Consider the following 16,740-nt stretch of genomic DNA (forward strand, 5'->3'; position numbering starts at 1 on the left):
GTGTTAAACGTACAGTTCAAATACAGTACATTACAGTACATTAAGTACAGGGCATATTGAAAACTGTAAAGGCAGTCATCCCTATATTTATGAGGCAATTACTTTAGTTAAAGTAGATTGTAGACGAATACGCAAAAAGCACATGCCACGTCCTTTGTCTACCAGAGGGCTTGGTCGTTTCTAGTGCAGCATAAAATTAACTAAAATAACAATAACTGATATTGTGTTTAACAATACAGTTACGTCACAAGTAACCTTACTGGTTTTCTAAGTTATGGGATTTATATGTACTTAAAACCTTCAATTTAATCTTAGTACAGCTTTTTTGTTTTGACACCAACTTTATGTATATTATCAATATAAAGTACTATTTCTTTTATGTACACCAGTTTAAAATGATAAAAGTCCCACAAAGATGATGTATTTCTGAATCTTTCCGGGAGCAGGACTAATATTCTCAGTTTAAAAAATAGTCTGCTTTATTTTCTTATGGTGGTATTTTACAAGCAGCAATATAACCATAGTAAAAGACCCGAAACAGTGGTGCCAAGAAGAACAATAACCAATAGTCACACAAAATATGGTATACACTATATTCGTATCCTATCGGATCAAAGTCTGCAACACATGAGGCTTCGCCATCCAGTGAGAAAATACACATCGCATACATGTGCTTCTATTTGATTGAAATAAATGACAGGGTCTGGTTCGAGCATTCATTGTGGAAAAAAATAACAATCACAAAATATGAGAGCTTGATTCAACACACAAGTGATAAAAGGTCACATTTGGAAAATCCCGACATGAAAACAACTATTTTGCTAATGAAACAATAAAGACAGTGTGTGTATATGTCTAAATGTGACAGCATTCCTAATATAGCCCAAGTAGAAAACAACTGCAAACATCATAGACTGAGATTAACAGATAATACATTTGGTTTCTGGTAAAGGATAGCTCTCTATAAATAATAAACTGAACCTTATTGTTTTTTTTTTGTTTGTTTTTTTAGCAAATAACATTATTTAACCGCAATATATAAAACATGACAAAAGATCATAAATATAACAGTTTGACATCCAGAACATTCAATGAACACTTGTGATTTATAAACGCAATCTGATTAAAGTACATTGCCAGCTCATGTTGTGATTGAGAACATTTAAAACGTGAAAACATCACACCACAGTGGTCCTGCAAGATATGAGACTACACTTAAACAATGTACATAACCTAAAGTGCTAACCGGAGATAAGAACGGTAAGAATCTACGCATAGAGAAAACCTTCTCTGGGTTGTACAGAAGATCATTGAAAGACAGAATCCAATTGAAAAAGCTTAACTGTTACATATACTATAGAGATGTGTCATACATACTTTCTTTATTAAATAAATCTTTTATGCCTCATGACATCATTCATACTGTGGGTCAAATATCGTTACTGGCCTGGCTGAAGTACTCGTATACAAACACTGCTTTTGTTGTCATTCTAAAACACGTCTATGTACAAAAATATGCAATTTGAAAGTGGAAGAGAATACATTTCATAAATATCTCCTTAAAATGTTTCAATCCTGCTTGTTAAGTATTTTTTCCTTAACTAAATAGAAGTAGCTCCAATTTTCACACAATATAAAGAAGACAATGCTAGCTGCTAACCTCACTAAATTATCAGTTTGGATAGAAACTAACAAAAAAGAAAACCACAGCATGAGGGATGGGTGACACACGCAAGTTCAGTCCCTGAAAATTACCCCCCAGAGATTTAAAGATGGCAGGCACTTGAACATTTGTGGTGGTGTTGAGGGTGTTTGGAAAGTGTGACCGGGTCACACGCACAGGTTTTCTTTTTTTAAAGTGTTTGTGTTTATGGATTGATGCCTCCACTCGTCTTCATGATTCCATCTCATCCCTGTCAAACGATGGCGGCTTGAAGCTAACCACCTCCTCGTAAGTTAACCCTATTGAACAGGGGAGGGAGAGAGAGAGAGAGAGAGAGAAAGACGAAGAACCTCACGTTAAAAATCCAAGCTCTGGAATGAGCTCTAGCACTTTCTCTTAATTATTCAAAATATGTCTGCCTACTTTTCCACTCTTCAATTTCCAGCTCGCGGCTTTCAAAGCTCTGGTCATAAGGCTCTGCTTCAGGCTCGTCATCCGGATCGTGATATTGCGCAAAGTAAGGGTGAGCCAGCGCCTCCGATGCCGTGATCCGTTTGTCTGCATCCAGCACCAGCATTTTCTCCAACAGGTCCACAGCTACAGAACAGAGGATAATGTTCAAAATGAAAACTATCGGTACACTTTTGCATAACGCCATCATCTTTTGCACAAACTATCCAACAATATGGCTACAAGAGGTTTTTTTTTTTGTTATGCTACATTCAGACCGAACACAGATTGAGATTTTTTTGTGATGTGATTAAATATTAAATTCAATGCAGCACAATTGCTGTGTTTGAGGCCAGGCAGTCACATGACCACCTAGACCCATGCTACAGCCTCAAAAATGAAAAGGACGTTTTCAAGTCACAATGAATTTGCCGTCATTTATGTCACTGCATCAAGATTTCATGTATTGTTTTTGGTAAAGTGCTATCATTGGGCAATGCCTGCAGATGATCATTCCTTCTTCATATTTTTGTTTGAGATTCATGCTTTTATTAAAACATATAGATGTTTCTCGCAGCTGTGTTTTTTTTTCCACTTTAATATTTAGTCTGCCAAGTAATTTTTTGGAGTCCGACAGTTTTCCTTTGAATAATGCTGTTCTAAAGTAACAGTAGTTTTGAATTTCTGGCTAGCCTACCCACCTGTAGTATTGTTTCACGAGGATGACAAATGCAGTATGACAAAAGACCACTAGAGGGCTCAGCGAGCCGGGAGAACCGTGACTACGTAGTTAAAAAAAAAAGCCACTCACCAAGTGGGTTGGCACCAATGAATACATCTGCAAAGTTTCTCTTGGGCATGTGGGCAAGTGAGTTGATATAGTTTCTTGCCTGCATAAGAAAATAAAAACACAGTTCAGTCGTAACGTGACGTAAAATAAGCACTACTGGTATTGCAAATAAGTGCATCATTGCCTGGCACCTTTATGTATGTACATTTGTTTTGGTTCTGGTATTAATCAGTTTGCCAAGTGTTAAAATGTTCAAGATTAGAAAAGTACTAAATAGCTGTGTCAACTTCAGTGAGACAGAGAGGAAAGAATCAGTAAAATGAGAGCAGAAGCTTGTATGCAGACAATTCACACTGAATGGCAGGAATCTGATTTATTTGCACCAAGCATGAGTCTCTTCAGTGCACGCATGTATAGTTGGTCTTTGGTAGCATCTCCAGCTGAGGCAGACTGGAATGTCAAAGCTCTCACCTCATGGCTGGGCATCCTGCTTATCAGGGAGGCTGGGGGGGTCCCCGTCAGACGCATTATCTGCTGCAGCTGGTTTATGTCTAAGGTTTCTAGTCAAGGAGTAGCCTATCAAGGTCAAAGATTACAGACACTTCAAAATCCTGAAAATCAGCCAATTTATTCATGTCCCTCATTTTGTCTCAACAAGACAGCAAATTTTATTGCATCCTACCCAAACACGAGACACCATTGGAAAGGCCAGTGTGTGTCCTCTGCTGTGCACACTAGGACTAGCTCAAATGAGTCAAAAGATATAGACCAAAAACATATAGCAGCTCACAATCACAAACTTTCATACAATAGGGGGGTGCACTACCACTGATTAATACAGTAATAATGTTTGTACTTTAAATACTTTCCCCTGTTCTCTGCATTTCTGTACTGTTACATTTAGCTGTTGTGCATGGAATGCTTGATAGGAGAGAAACAGGAAGGTGTACTATATCACAGAGAAAACAGTGGGCAGCGATGAGTCATAGACCACAGGGGACTCCATCTATCTTACAAACACACACGTCTGCTGATGGGCACTCGTTAGAAGATCATTCACGCACACGATTGATTCCTATTTAATTTGGCAGAAGTTGAGTGAAAGGATACGATCTGTACCGGGGAACAGTGTTCGTCCAGTGAGAAGTTCAGCCATGATGCAACCCACCGACCAGATGTCCACTAAAACAAGAAGCAGTCAAAAATCTATGGTTTTGCTAATGTTGGTTTCAATGTCAGGAGAACTGTGACAATTTGTGCAATCTTGGCAACATCTGATGCCGACACAATTAACTCAGCAAAACGCAACAATGTTTTTTTTCTAAATTCATACACAATGGCCAATGGCTTAATTTTATAAGCACCTTAACTTTATACGAACAAATGCACTCCTATGCTAAAATGACACTTATTAAAAAATGTTTTCACTTAAAGCAGCAGTTCTACACAAGTAACATGAGTGTTATGATTTACTACCCATGAATACATACCACAGCCATACATTCTTATATACAGTATGGTTTATTTTGATTTATTTATTTATGGTTTGGTATCACCTTTGAGTGTGTACCTGTCATGTTGTAGTGCATCCAGTTAAGCATGATCTCTGGGGCTCGGTACCACCGAGTGGCAACATAGCCAGTCATTTCATCATCCGTATGCCGGGCCAAACCAAAATCCAGGATCTGAGGAACCAAAACATTTGTGCATGTGAGATACTGGAACATGCCTGTACTAAATCTGTGATACATTTCTGTTTAATTGAATCAATACATTGATTATGGTCGCATTAACCATAAATATGTTTCTCATACAGTATTTCAGTTTGCTCATGTAGCTGCATGCGGCATGTGGCTAATTCTGTGTCAAGCTGTTATGTAGTATATTACAACCAGTATTTTGTTACATACCTTTAACTCACAGTCTTCATTTACAGCTAGATTACTGGGCTTCAAGTCCTGGGGAGAGGAGAAGGGACACTCAAAACAATGCAGCTGCATAACACAAATAACACATGCAATTTGATGCTGTGTTTATTGTTTTAGGCCTTTACTAGGGTCATGCAGTATTGGACGTATGCATTAAGTGAAATGTGATCTCAGTGCTTATAAACCATTATGCTGCTGAACAGCACTTACTCTGTGGATGATGTCTGCAGAATGGATGTACTGCAGGGAAAACAAAAAAATAGCAAATGAAACTCATATTCTCCTGAAGTGGATTTCACTTGAAATGTGTAATTTGATAACAGCTACATTGTTTGTTCAACCATACAATGCAGCTAGGGAAAAAAAAAATCCTCCGTAACTTAACTTACTAACTTGTACAATGTATACATTGTACGTGAACTGATTTTTCATGTACAATGAATCCTTAAAAAAATGTATTTTGCCAACTGTTGTCAATTGAAAAGGGCGTCAAATGCAGAGTCGAGCTAGACAATAAATCAAAGTAATAGTCTTAAATCACCATTTTGAGAAATCTACAGTTTGAAAATCAACTAAATTATGAAAACGAGGTTTTATACAAGCGGCAGAATTTTGTTTACAACAACTGCCACCTACTTAATTGCGGCATTTGAGCAAGTTATGCGCAGGCTACAAACAGCTTTTTTTTTTTTTACTTTTAAATTGAAATCTGTTTCGTTGGAGGAACATTTTGTGAAAGATTTAGTTTGGAGTTTGATTAAAATTGAATAAAATCATAATTGCGAGGAATGGTTGGAAAATGGAGGAAATAAATACATAAATAAATTTCGTTTTGGGGCTATATTTCGTAGCCTAAGCGCCGGTGACAACCGATCGTGGTTCACCACAGTCATGTGATGCTTTTTAAAGGTATTTATTATACATGGAAAAACAACAAGGTTATCAAATGAACAGCAAAAACAACAACAACAAAACTTTCTATTGTTGAAAATTGCTAAAAACTAAAGTATACATTTAAGATGCCCACACCGTACTCAGCTTTATATTGACGAACCTTTAGGCCTCTGAGAATCTGGTAGATGAGGAACTGGACGTGGTCATCCGTCAGCTTCTGGCACTTTACAATGTTGTTGAGGTCTGCCCCCATTAAATGGGTCACCAAGTAGCTGCAAAAACAGAACTAACCACTCAGACCTGAAGGAGGCTGCCAATCCTGCTTCCACAGCTCAGTACTTGCGGTTTTGGAGAGCATTAATTAGTTATTAAAGATCCTTTTAAGTCAAATGTTATCTCTATTGCACCATCAGTTGATGATAAGGCCTCATGTCAATCCTCAGTCATCAACAATGAGGAATACTCAGTAAAACAAGACACATATAATTTAGGCTACTAGACAAGTTGGACCTCATGTTCAGCTTGCAGTGACCTAGAAGTGCAACAAGCTTCATCTCACGTGATGACGTCACCCCCATGCAGAGATCCTGTACACTCACTGGAGTAGTCTGTGCACACAAATGCACAGACTGCCAGATGGCTGTTACCATGGAAACAACTCCCATGTGCAGAGTGCATCTGCTTAACCTACATTCACCTAAAACACTATATAGAAGGTATATTGTGCTCTAATTCACAGAGGTAATTTTTATTGATGAAAGGAAAAAAAATGAGACTTACACATCGCTGAACTCTTCTAAGCTTGTTGCAGGTGTGAAAACATCTAACAGACCGATCACCTGGGGGAAGGGGGAGTAAAGGGTAAAGGTCATGTTTACAAACACTGGTAACACACCGTACTAGTGTTCTTCAATATCCTGATTTTAATTTGATCAACGCAGTTTGAGCAAAAATTCACACAAGCAGTTGTAGTTCATTTTAAATACCATTTTGTTTGTGTTTTAATTCAACAGAGAAATTGGGTCTGGCAAACATAACCGCTATGTCAGGAAGGAACAATTGTTCTTCCGCCAAGAATTACGAAGCATATTTATTTTTAAGACCCTGTGTGGAATGCAAATCAAACACAGTAAATATAACAAGGCCAAGCCGAAGAACATACAAGTTAAGCACTGACTTAAGTTGTCAATTTTATACGATCGTCACATTTAAAAATAATAGGATAAATGTGGCTTGGAGCAAAACTTGTAGAAAGACTGAACACAACTGAATAATAACAAAGCACACACTCACACTCGGGTTAGTAGAATGTTGAAGCTGGTGATCACTGAGCATAAGCAGCATTACATTTTTTTATTCCAAAACGTTTGTTTTTTCATTTTCCTAATGCATACATTAACTCTTTCAATGCCAGCCATTTTCATAAAAGAAGGTCATACAAGGATGCAGACAGATAAACCCTCCCCCCTCCAAAACAGTGCAGCATGATAGATACAGGACAGTATTGTAAAAGCAGTTTTGCCATAACATCTCATCAAGAGCCCGCCCACACGGATGATTGGTAGCCTACAGTCACAACAAATTTCGGATTGGTTCATCCTAGCTTCCCAAACTCAAAATGCAGGGAGTCTCCTGGCAACAGCAGGAAGAAAACAGAATGTCTCTCTTACTGTATGTAAAAAAAAACGTAACTAATACTATTTTAAAGCCCAGGCACACAAAAACACAGGATGCAATTTTCTACATTATGATGAAACCATATGGCAACATACTTGATGACAATTAACACACGCCTTATTTCCTTAGATCGTGGCCAGACGGCATTTGTTTACTCAACTGCAGATTAGTCCAGGTGTCTCGTAGGAGGAATAAATGAGAAACAGAGTCTATTATAGTTAGCAGTACTATTAAGGCATTAACCATATGATAAGGCCAATTGAGCAACTGCCATTTTTTCAGAAAAAAACATTTTATAAGATTTTGCAGTTTTTGTCCACTACAAGAACATTGATGGGTCAGAAGTGAGCGAAATTGCTTCAAAATGTGTGTTGTAATAGAGATAAGAGCTCTTAAGCAGTGGTTCTCAACCTTTTTTTCAATGACGCACGCCCTGTGAAGTATTTTTTTTCCAGCAAAGTATCAGTGCAAAGCATTTCTGGATGGGAAAAAAAAAAACATGAAAAGTATTCCATTTACTAAAGTGTTCGCTTTGCTAAATCATTCAATACAGAAGACATATTTTACTTTTTTTTTTTTTTTTTTTTAAAAAGAGTCTTGACATTCAATCCCAGTTGCTCTTTTAGATCATTTTGATTTTTTTTTGGAGTGTCTGGCTAAAGGAGTGTCTAATGGCTGGCACTAAATGAATGAAGCACCAATGTAATCAACTTCTTTCGGTATTTAGGTACTGAAGTAATCAACTACATTTATATATTAAAGTGAGTGATTCCTTTAGATACTAAAGTATCGATAAAGTACTTAAAGTATCTGGACTTCAAAAATGTAAAAAACATGTCTGAGATTGAATGAGCTAAATGAGTTAAATTGAAATTGAACGACAACTTGAGTTATTGATTTTATTCAGGAATTCAGAAGATAATCTGAATGACATCTGTTTTATTTCTGGCTCATCTGCTGGAAATGTGTGTCAATAACAACAATGCACATTATATATAACTAAATAAAGGCATACAAGTCACAATAATACAATTTAACTAAAGGTTTCTCCATGTTCCAATTAATTTGCTCTTAATTTAAAAAAAAACTGTTTGTGTCACATCATTACAAGGCATTGAACTACATTTGCTGCTACCTGCAAAAGTGCTGTTAAAATCTCATGTAACCCATGGTGCCTTCACATAGCCCGAGGGGTACAGTACTCCCATTTGAGAACCGCTGCGCTAGAGGTTTTCCACAAATTCAATCCAACATCTATCTAGTCTGATGTGACATCTGTGAACTGTTGGCAAAGCAGCTGAAAAAGAACATTCATACTGTACAAAGCCACAATGGAAAGAGACTGTAAAGACAGTGAGAGTTCTGTAGAAACGTATACAGTATGTTGAAGAGCTGCTGACAGACTAGTAGAAATTGTGTTTTGGTATGAAAAAACTTCTCTATGGAACCTGTTCACAACATAATGAAGTGTGGCTAGTTTTCAATAGGGTTTGGATTGAACATCACTACTTTGTCCTTCCTCTTTAGCAGGAGCAAAAATGACACCCCCGCACCCACTTCCCCTCGGGCCACACATGAGTATGATATTGCTAGATACAGTGGATATACTGTACTAAGTGACAGCAGAAATGTGGTCCCTGTATCAGTGCACACATCTACACTTTGTTGAAACACCTCTTGCTTTCATTTTAAAGGGGTTGTTAACCTCTAAATTTTGTTGACGATATGTTTTATGCGCACTCAATAGTATAGTTAGGAACCACTGCACTGATCTAAACATTGCATGCTGATGTTTATGGAATATGAATTAAGCAGCAAAATCTACCTGTGTTCGTCCATCTCAGAGTGCGGCCATTTTGCCACCTATGGTTGATCAAGGAGCAACCACTCATGGCTCACCTGTATTCTCAGTTTGGCCGTGACATTCTGAGCCATGATTGGTCGTTACCTTAGCTGTGAGAAACTTTGATGTCATTTTTATTCGATGGTGCATTACCACCATTTTGAGAACGCTATAAAGAAGACGACAACTGATGATAATACATGATTTTCCCCTTTCCACTCATTTCTTGTGGTAGTTGGTTAATAGTAGTTTTTTCATACTATCACCTTCTGGCCATCGAGGGGCAATGCACCGAAGGTTTTTGCCAACAAACAAAATAAAGGGAAATTGATTTTGGGAAAAGGCATTTAGCTTGCCATTCTGAACTCTGATTTACGTCACACCTGAGTAACAGGTAAACTATCTATCATAATAATAATAATAATAATAAATAAATAAATACATAAATAAACAACTATCATAATGCAAAACAAACCATATGTTTTAACCAATTCAGCACCAGACATTTTCAGATTTTTCTTACGTTATCGCTTGGGGAAAAAATAAACTATACAAATAAGTACCTGGGATTGAATGTCTGGACTCTGAAAAAGATAAATACATCTTCAGAATTCAGTTAAAAGCAAATTAGCAACTTACATTCTCGTGCTTCATATGTTTAAGCAGTCGCAGCTCTCTGTAGGTTCTCTTTGCATGGATGATGGATTGGAAAGGTCTGGACAACTTCTTCACCGCTACCTTCAGGCTCGTCTTCATGTCAAATGCTGAACTGTAAAGACAAACAAAAGTAAAAGATCCTAACGGTTGCTGTAAAAGGTGCATTCTATTAGTTTTAGAGACATTCTCAGATCGAAATACTTTAATACAATTTTTTACCACTCGAATAAGTCAGAACACTGCTGGAAAGCCAAACACTTTTTTTTTAAATCAGTTTCAAAGGTTAAAGTCCAACTTTGAAACCCTGACTCACATTTAAAACCCTTCTTTGAAGCCTTAAACCTGGATGAAAACTCAAACATAAATTTAAAACCCTACTTTGAAACCTAAGCCTATTTTTTTAAAGTTAGACTACTTCAGAAGCAAGATTGAAATCCTAAACTTTGTTTAAAACCCTGCAAATTTTGAACTACAACAACAACTCGGCCAGATCATTGTTGCAGTGTCTCTGGGTGTTGCCCTAGAAATGCAGCCAATCCTTTATTACACAGCGCATTGTAGCAGCTTGCTTTGCCTTTGTACTAATCTTAATTTCCCACTCCAAAGAAAACCCCACTCTATTTTGGTGCGGCTCAAGATGTAAGATTTCTTTTTAATTTCCTTACAACTGAAAATGATTATGTCTGTATGGACTATGAATATACAGTTGTACTTATGGTACAAATAACGTTTTCATAACCAATCTCTCGTTTTATACATTTCTCCGTGAACTATAAAACTAGGGGCTCTGCTCCAATAAACACTGTTGCATAAGTCTCCAATCTACAAATATTGACCAATATATAAATATTAGTATGTATATCTATCATTAACACAAGCAAGAGTCCTCTTATATAAATGCATTTACTAGTGCTGTCAAACAAATATATTTTTTAAACAAGTGAATAGCAAAATTTTCCTCAATCAGTTGTGAATAGTCACATTCTTCGACAACTACTGTATTTTCTACTAAGCTTGTAATAAATATTTACTTGAGGAAATTCTTTGAATTAATGCAAAATTATCGAATAAAAACAACATTTAATTTCAAAGATTTGTAATAGTTTTCTTTTCCTTTAATAAGATTATTTTTCTGTAAAATATAATCGTTGAAGAACACTAGCAAAACTGACGCATCGTGCTCTGAGTTGGTATGTCAAAGACATACAACTGATAAGGTGTTTGAAACTGGCTTTGCAAAGTGCGCAGTTGTTTTCTCTTCGAATAAGTCATTGCGCAACTTCTTAAACGTAAAATGACGAAAACCTTCATCTTTGTCTTTGTGCTCTAGGTTTGGTTGCAAATTTTGTAGTGTTCAGATGCCGCAGGATCTAAACAGAACAGTTACGTTTTTTTATGTTTTACTTTTATGCTTTGTAAAATTGTAATAAATTTCAAACTGTAATGCTTTACTTTGACACCCCTATTATTCATATATACTAGGGATGCAGCCAATTTTCAGCTACCAAAAAAATTGCCAAATGCCCCCTAAAAAATTGGACATGATGAGATCATTGCGTAAAAAAAATTCTCATATAGTAATAAAGAAGTCTCAAGAACAAAGTAGTTGGAAGATGACTGCATCGTCTTAAACATACCAATACGGCTTTATAATGAGAAACCCCTCTATTGCTCTTTTAACTGGAGTCCACAGAGATGTGCAACATCCTTGGATCGTGTATCTATCGTAACGCCAACCCTCAATGTCAAAGAGGAACCAGACGAGAAACGGGTGTGACAAAAAGAAAAGCAACAAGTGAGGCAAATTCTAGTTGTCTGACAACAAACTCAAACTTTCAGTCAAGCAGATGAGGTTGCCTGCCAAACAAGAAAACCAAGAGCTTTGACAACCTTGCCCAATGAAGACAATGAGGCGGAAGAGAGACCGTGAGCCAGATGGGCCGGCCTTGCTCTGGCTGCGAATATGGCCCCCTTACAATAATTCGCATTCCTTTTAGGTCGACTAGTTACGCCGCACTACAAATGGCTCTATGCAAAATCTTGTGCAGACTGTGGCGAGACACACTGACACCACGCAGGGAGTGGCTCGCCCACATTCAGCCTTGGCAGCTGAATTGCAAAAGTACCTGAACCGGCGTCCCAGTCAACAAGTGTAATGTGACCAGGACATTCAATGATATTTCTCCACTACAAGTTTCAAGTGGAAGAAGTGAGTCATTTCCTCAGGTGACACTTCCGATAGAGACGCTAACACTTACTAACTTTAGTCGGCAGCCTATCGGGATGTGTCACTGCGCCACGAAATGATATGCCTAACCACCCGTAATAACAACATTAAGATAAGCAGAGTGTTTTTTACTTCAGCAAGAGCGAGGTAATTACATGCTAACATTGGACTTTTGGTCTCAAATCCTTGCACAGCAACTTGTGTCCCATCTCTGGGTGGAAGACCCACTCTCTGTCAACACTGACTTCAAGCTGCATGCACAATGTCATTTTAAAGTACTGCTGATCCGCAGAACACACAAGACAGGTCTAAACAAACAGCATCCAATTAGTCAGTAATAAAAAAGCGAGAGTAATAACACAAGAGCCATAAAAATGCAAACAAAGCAGTGCTAGCCTCTGATAGTAGAAAGGGGTGAGTATAAGCATGGAAAGGACACTTACTAAATAGAATATAAATATAAATAGAATAGAATAGCTTTATTGTCATTGTACGGCAGGTATACAACAAAATTGGAAGAACTGCTCTCTCAGTTTGGTGCATATCAAATAAACACTGTATCACAATGTGTAGTGTGTTACAAAATATAGAGGCCTTGTTGATAGAATCATTTCCTGTACCCACACAATATACACCTTCTGTTGCTCAAAAGTTTGGGCTCTTTGTTCATATGTTCTTCCATCGAAGACGGCACTCTACTGTAGGAGATTCAATCGTGTTTTGTGCAATGCATATAAAAAAAAGATTGAAAGAATTATTTTGCAATACTTTGGATACTGAAAAACAAAGTTAGAGAAAGAGGTAAACTACTATCAGGTAAATCTGTACAGAATACAACTGCAACGAATCATCCCTCAATACATATTTTGATGATCAATCGTTTTATATTTGACCAAATTCGCTGACATTCCACTTTTTGTGATTAAATATTCTGCAAATTAATTTGAGCAGACTTATGAACTGTATTTGCTTTAAAAGTTAAAAATAATAATTTTTGCCCTTTTGACAAGTTATGAACCATTCCAGTAGCTAAATCTTAGTTTGCATCTGTTATTACACTGTCAATTTGAAATAATGTCCCATTTTTGACAAAAGGGATAGAAAATAAAACCCTTAACAAAAATTCTATGTAAAATACTTGATGTCTGCCAAGTGACTACATTTTTTCTTTTCTTAATAGATCACTCGTAGCCAGCGCTCCTCTTAATTTTAAGCTTATTGGGCACTGTTGTAAGTAAGTGTCACCATTTGATGGAAGAGTTGCTCCCGATAGCTACGAAAGATGTGATTCGCAGGTTGCCTTTATCGAGAACACATAGGTGGATTTTAATCAAGATAGGTTGTGTAACATCATCTGCTGGAAAATTGCACCACTAATGACAATGTGCAGCCGTATAAAACTTCAAAAAACAAAATAAGAATCAAGCAACGTTTTGCAATGGAGCTACTATAATACAGTGCAGCAATATGTTGCTAGAGGTATTCCAATTAATTTGCTCTTAATTTGAAGAGAAAAGGTACTGTCACGGCATTAAAAAGCAATAAAGTAGAATTGCTACAAAAACTGTTCAAATGTCACATACCCCCAAATTGCCTTCACATATTTCAAAAGGTAGTCGTGCCCTCAATTAAAAACAGCAGAACTAGACCATAGTTATCCAAAACTGTAGTGAGTTTAACAGGGACCTACGTAGTGCCTCAAGCCTTTAGAAGGTATAAAATGCTGGTTACAAGTTTTAAAAAGCAAATGTATTCATAATGTTCATGTTGTACAGTAGTGGAACTTACAATGTTTGAAATTTAATTAAACATTACTTTTTATTATACTTGTGATGCCTGAACTGTACACACTAGTGTTGGCAAACATGGACATGATATGGACGACGACTGAGGCGGAAAGTATTGTGTCGCATTAAAGGGGCATACGTGTCCTGATGTGCCCGAGATGGAAGGGGGAGTTGGAAATAAATAAAATGATGTTATTAGTGGCAGTTTGACTTTAGAATAAATCTCAATTGGTGGTCAAATCTTATCCCAGATTATGTTGGATTTAAGAAGTTCCAGTTACATTTCATTTTCATTGCAGGGTTTTAATTGCACGAATGAACAAGTTCATCCCACATATAGATTCATTTATCTGTGATATTACCTTCATGCAAGACTACACAAATAAATTGCAATAAGTACAATCGAGCATAAAAATCTAACCTGTATCTATCATAGCTTATCTCAATGCTCATGGAAAGAACACTGGCAGTAAATTGGGAGTTACCGATATTGGTACTAGTAATATCATCTCTTTATGACAGGAACTAACAAAACTGGTGTGACAATAAAAAAAAAAAGGTTCAACGCCAACAAAGGTCAATTACAAGAAGCAGAACAAGTTGTTCTGTACATCAAAGATGATGTGCATATTGGTTCCACATTTTTCAGCTTTCGCTTACCTGTACCTTACAATAATACAGTATGTTCACCATGATGTATGATTCTATAGTCAAGCTGATTTGTTTTTTTTTTTTTTAATTTTAATGAATAAAAGATCCAGTGCCAAAATACAATTCCACAAATAGTGGGATTTGATGTCCTTGTTGATTATTTATTAAAAGGTATGTAGATGTCCCTTGCAAATAAATAGTAGTACTGTAAATGGAAGCACTCAGTCAATGTTGTTACAGCATTCACGCTTAATTAAGAGCAAGTTTGAAAAGTAAGAGTAAATCAAACCTGCAGGCATTCATCCTCATGATGTGAATTCGGAGAAGGCATCCCACATACATGGCCTGATTTAAAAGAATTGGTTGTTGTTGTCAGCCGCAAGAATGATTTGTGGTGAATGCATTGTTTTGTGCCAGTCTTCAAAAACACCAGATTACAGTCTCCAAAAATTCTCTTTACTTGTACTTTACATGTATTTTTATACATAAAAAAACATTTTCCATTATTAGCTAATTTAACATTTTGCTCTTATTCAGTTCAAAACATTAGCAGCATGAACTCATTCGCTGCCATCGACGGCTATAGACGTCAAATCCATTTTACTGGACTAGCGGTGAATGAATTAGTTATTATACTGGTCTCTACACATTGCTGGCAGATGTCAAGTAATAAGATAGTATTACTGACACACCATAAACGATTTAATCTGCCATTTTGCAGAAGAACAGTTAATTAATTCGCTGCCAATGACGGCAACTGACATCTCAGATACATTTTAATTGGGCTGGTAGTAAATGTATTAATAAAAAGAGTTTTTTGTTTCGTTTTGTTTACCTGTGCTCCAAGTTACCTAAACCAATATTTTTACTTTTCTACATTTCTGAGGTTGTACTTTTACACTTTCAACTTAAGGTTTACTTCTGTTTTTACAAGGCTTTTTTTAAAAAGTTTTCTATACTTTTGCTACCTCTGATGCGGTCATCATAGCATTGCTTAAACTACAGTGTTACATGAATATCTGTGCAAATGCATCTAATCATTAAAGTAGCAACTGCAACGCAGCATCAAAGGATTGATGGGGGCTAGTATGTATTTGCATATCGGAATCAAGAGTAGCTGCAAGGTGATATCTTTGCTTGTAGTTTGAGCATCGAGATGCGGACCACATGTATAGAATGGTCAAAGAGTGAGGTGCCATGACAGGATTTAGTGATGACTAAGAGTTGTGTGCCTCACCTCGGGACAGTGAGTCATGAGTGTACTACAAAGAGTGACATCATTCTAGAGTCATCGCCCTGCTCTTTTTTCAGTCAAAGCCCTCACTGTGCACAAGGGGGCCTACTTTACTTACTGCAAACCACGTGACCTTCTGGTGCTCTGCAGGCCGGCTGCACCCAACTGGAAAATGCATAATGCATGCAGAGCGCCGATGCAAATGTTAGCTCGTGCATGCTGGAGGCTGGGACACAATCGCAGTGTCCCAAACTGGAATCAAATCTGATGAATAGGCCTTTCTCGGGCCCGATTAACGCGCATGCACAGGCACGTCACTATTAATAAGGCGGGTACAAAGCTGCACATATTTAACTTGGATGATTCAGGAAACAAACAGGTGTTAAAAGGAAGGCTAACAATGACAACTTTAAAGGGTGCACGCTCCTTTTGGGAAGCATGAAAAGGTAAAGAAAGAGCACGTTTAGGGCATCTGCTTACCAAACAGAACCGTAGGCTCCAGACCCAACGGGAGACAGGTTCTGGTACCGCTCCGGGACCTCCCACATCGTTTTGTTGAGCTCCTGCTTGTAAAAAGTGGGTCTCTCCTGCGACATTCCTGCGGCTTTAAGTGGCTCCGCAGCGCGGTTGGGAAACAAGGCGGCGAAAACTTGTGCCCTCTCCTCCCCGTGTGGCACCCACGACAAGGCTGGGTCACTCTTGGTGATACTGACGCGATTTCTGGAGGAAAGGGGACGACAACTAAGGTCGCCCTGTGGTGCAAAATGCGTTCCAAAAGAAAGCTCTACAATGTTCCGTGCACCTCCTCGGTGAAGGTAACTTCCTCTTTTAAAGGTGCTGGGTCAGGTTGGACGAGCTCCGGCTGTATTAATGGCCCTCTTTCGTGTTCTGCTCGGCATGCGGAAACGTGAGCGCGTATTTGTCTTGGTCAGCGCGCTC

At 37.7% G+C, this 16,740-nt stretch overlaps 1 protein-coding gene across 2 annotated transcripts; it reads right to left on the reverse strand.

Moving 5' to 3' along the window:
• Positions 1-461: 461 nt before the first annotated feature.
• On the reverse strand, positions 462-16,732 carry mapk14b (mitogen-activated protein kinase 14b). Of its 2 annotated transcripts, none has more exons than XM_088423401.1 (12): positions 16,282-16,732; positions 9,885-10,014; positions 6,506-6,564; positions 5,886-5,997; positions 5,042-5,071; positions 4,814-4,861; positions 4,474-4,588; positions 4,014-4,085; positions 3,375-3,454; positions 2,925-3,003; positions 2,087-2,260; positions 462-1,962 (listed from the first exon to the last, which is right to left on the reverse strand). In XM_088423401.1, the coding sequence occupies exons 1-12, from the start codon at positions 16,395-16,397 to the stop codon at positions 1,895-1,897; spliced, it is 1,083 nt and encodes a 360-aa protein (XP_088279527.1). In that variant the 5' UTR covers positions 16,398-16,732; the 3' UTR covers positions 462-1,894. The 2 variants fall into 2 exon arrangements, with proteins under 2 accessions (XP_088279527.1, XP_088279529.1); XM_088423403.1 differs by lacking the exon at positions 16,282-16,732 and adding an exon at positions 10,216-10,434.
• Positions 16,733-16,740: the final 8 nt, after the last annotated feature.

The sequence above is a fragment of the Hippichthys cyanospilos genome, chromosome 9 (genome assembly GCF_059441005.1).
Source record: "Hippichthys cyanospilos isolate Australia breed blue-spotted pipefish chromosome 9, RoL_Hcya_1.0, whole genome shotgun sequence".
Classification (NCBI taxonomy): Eukaryota; Metazoa; Chordata; class Actinopteri; order Syngnathiformes; family Syngnathidae; genus Hippichthys; species Hippichthys cyanospilos.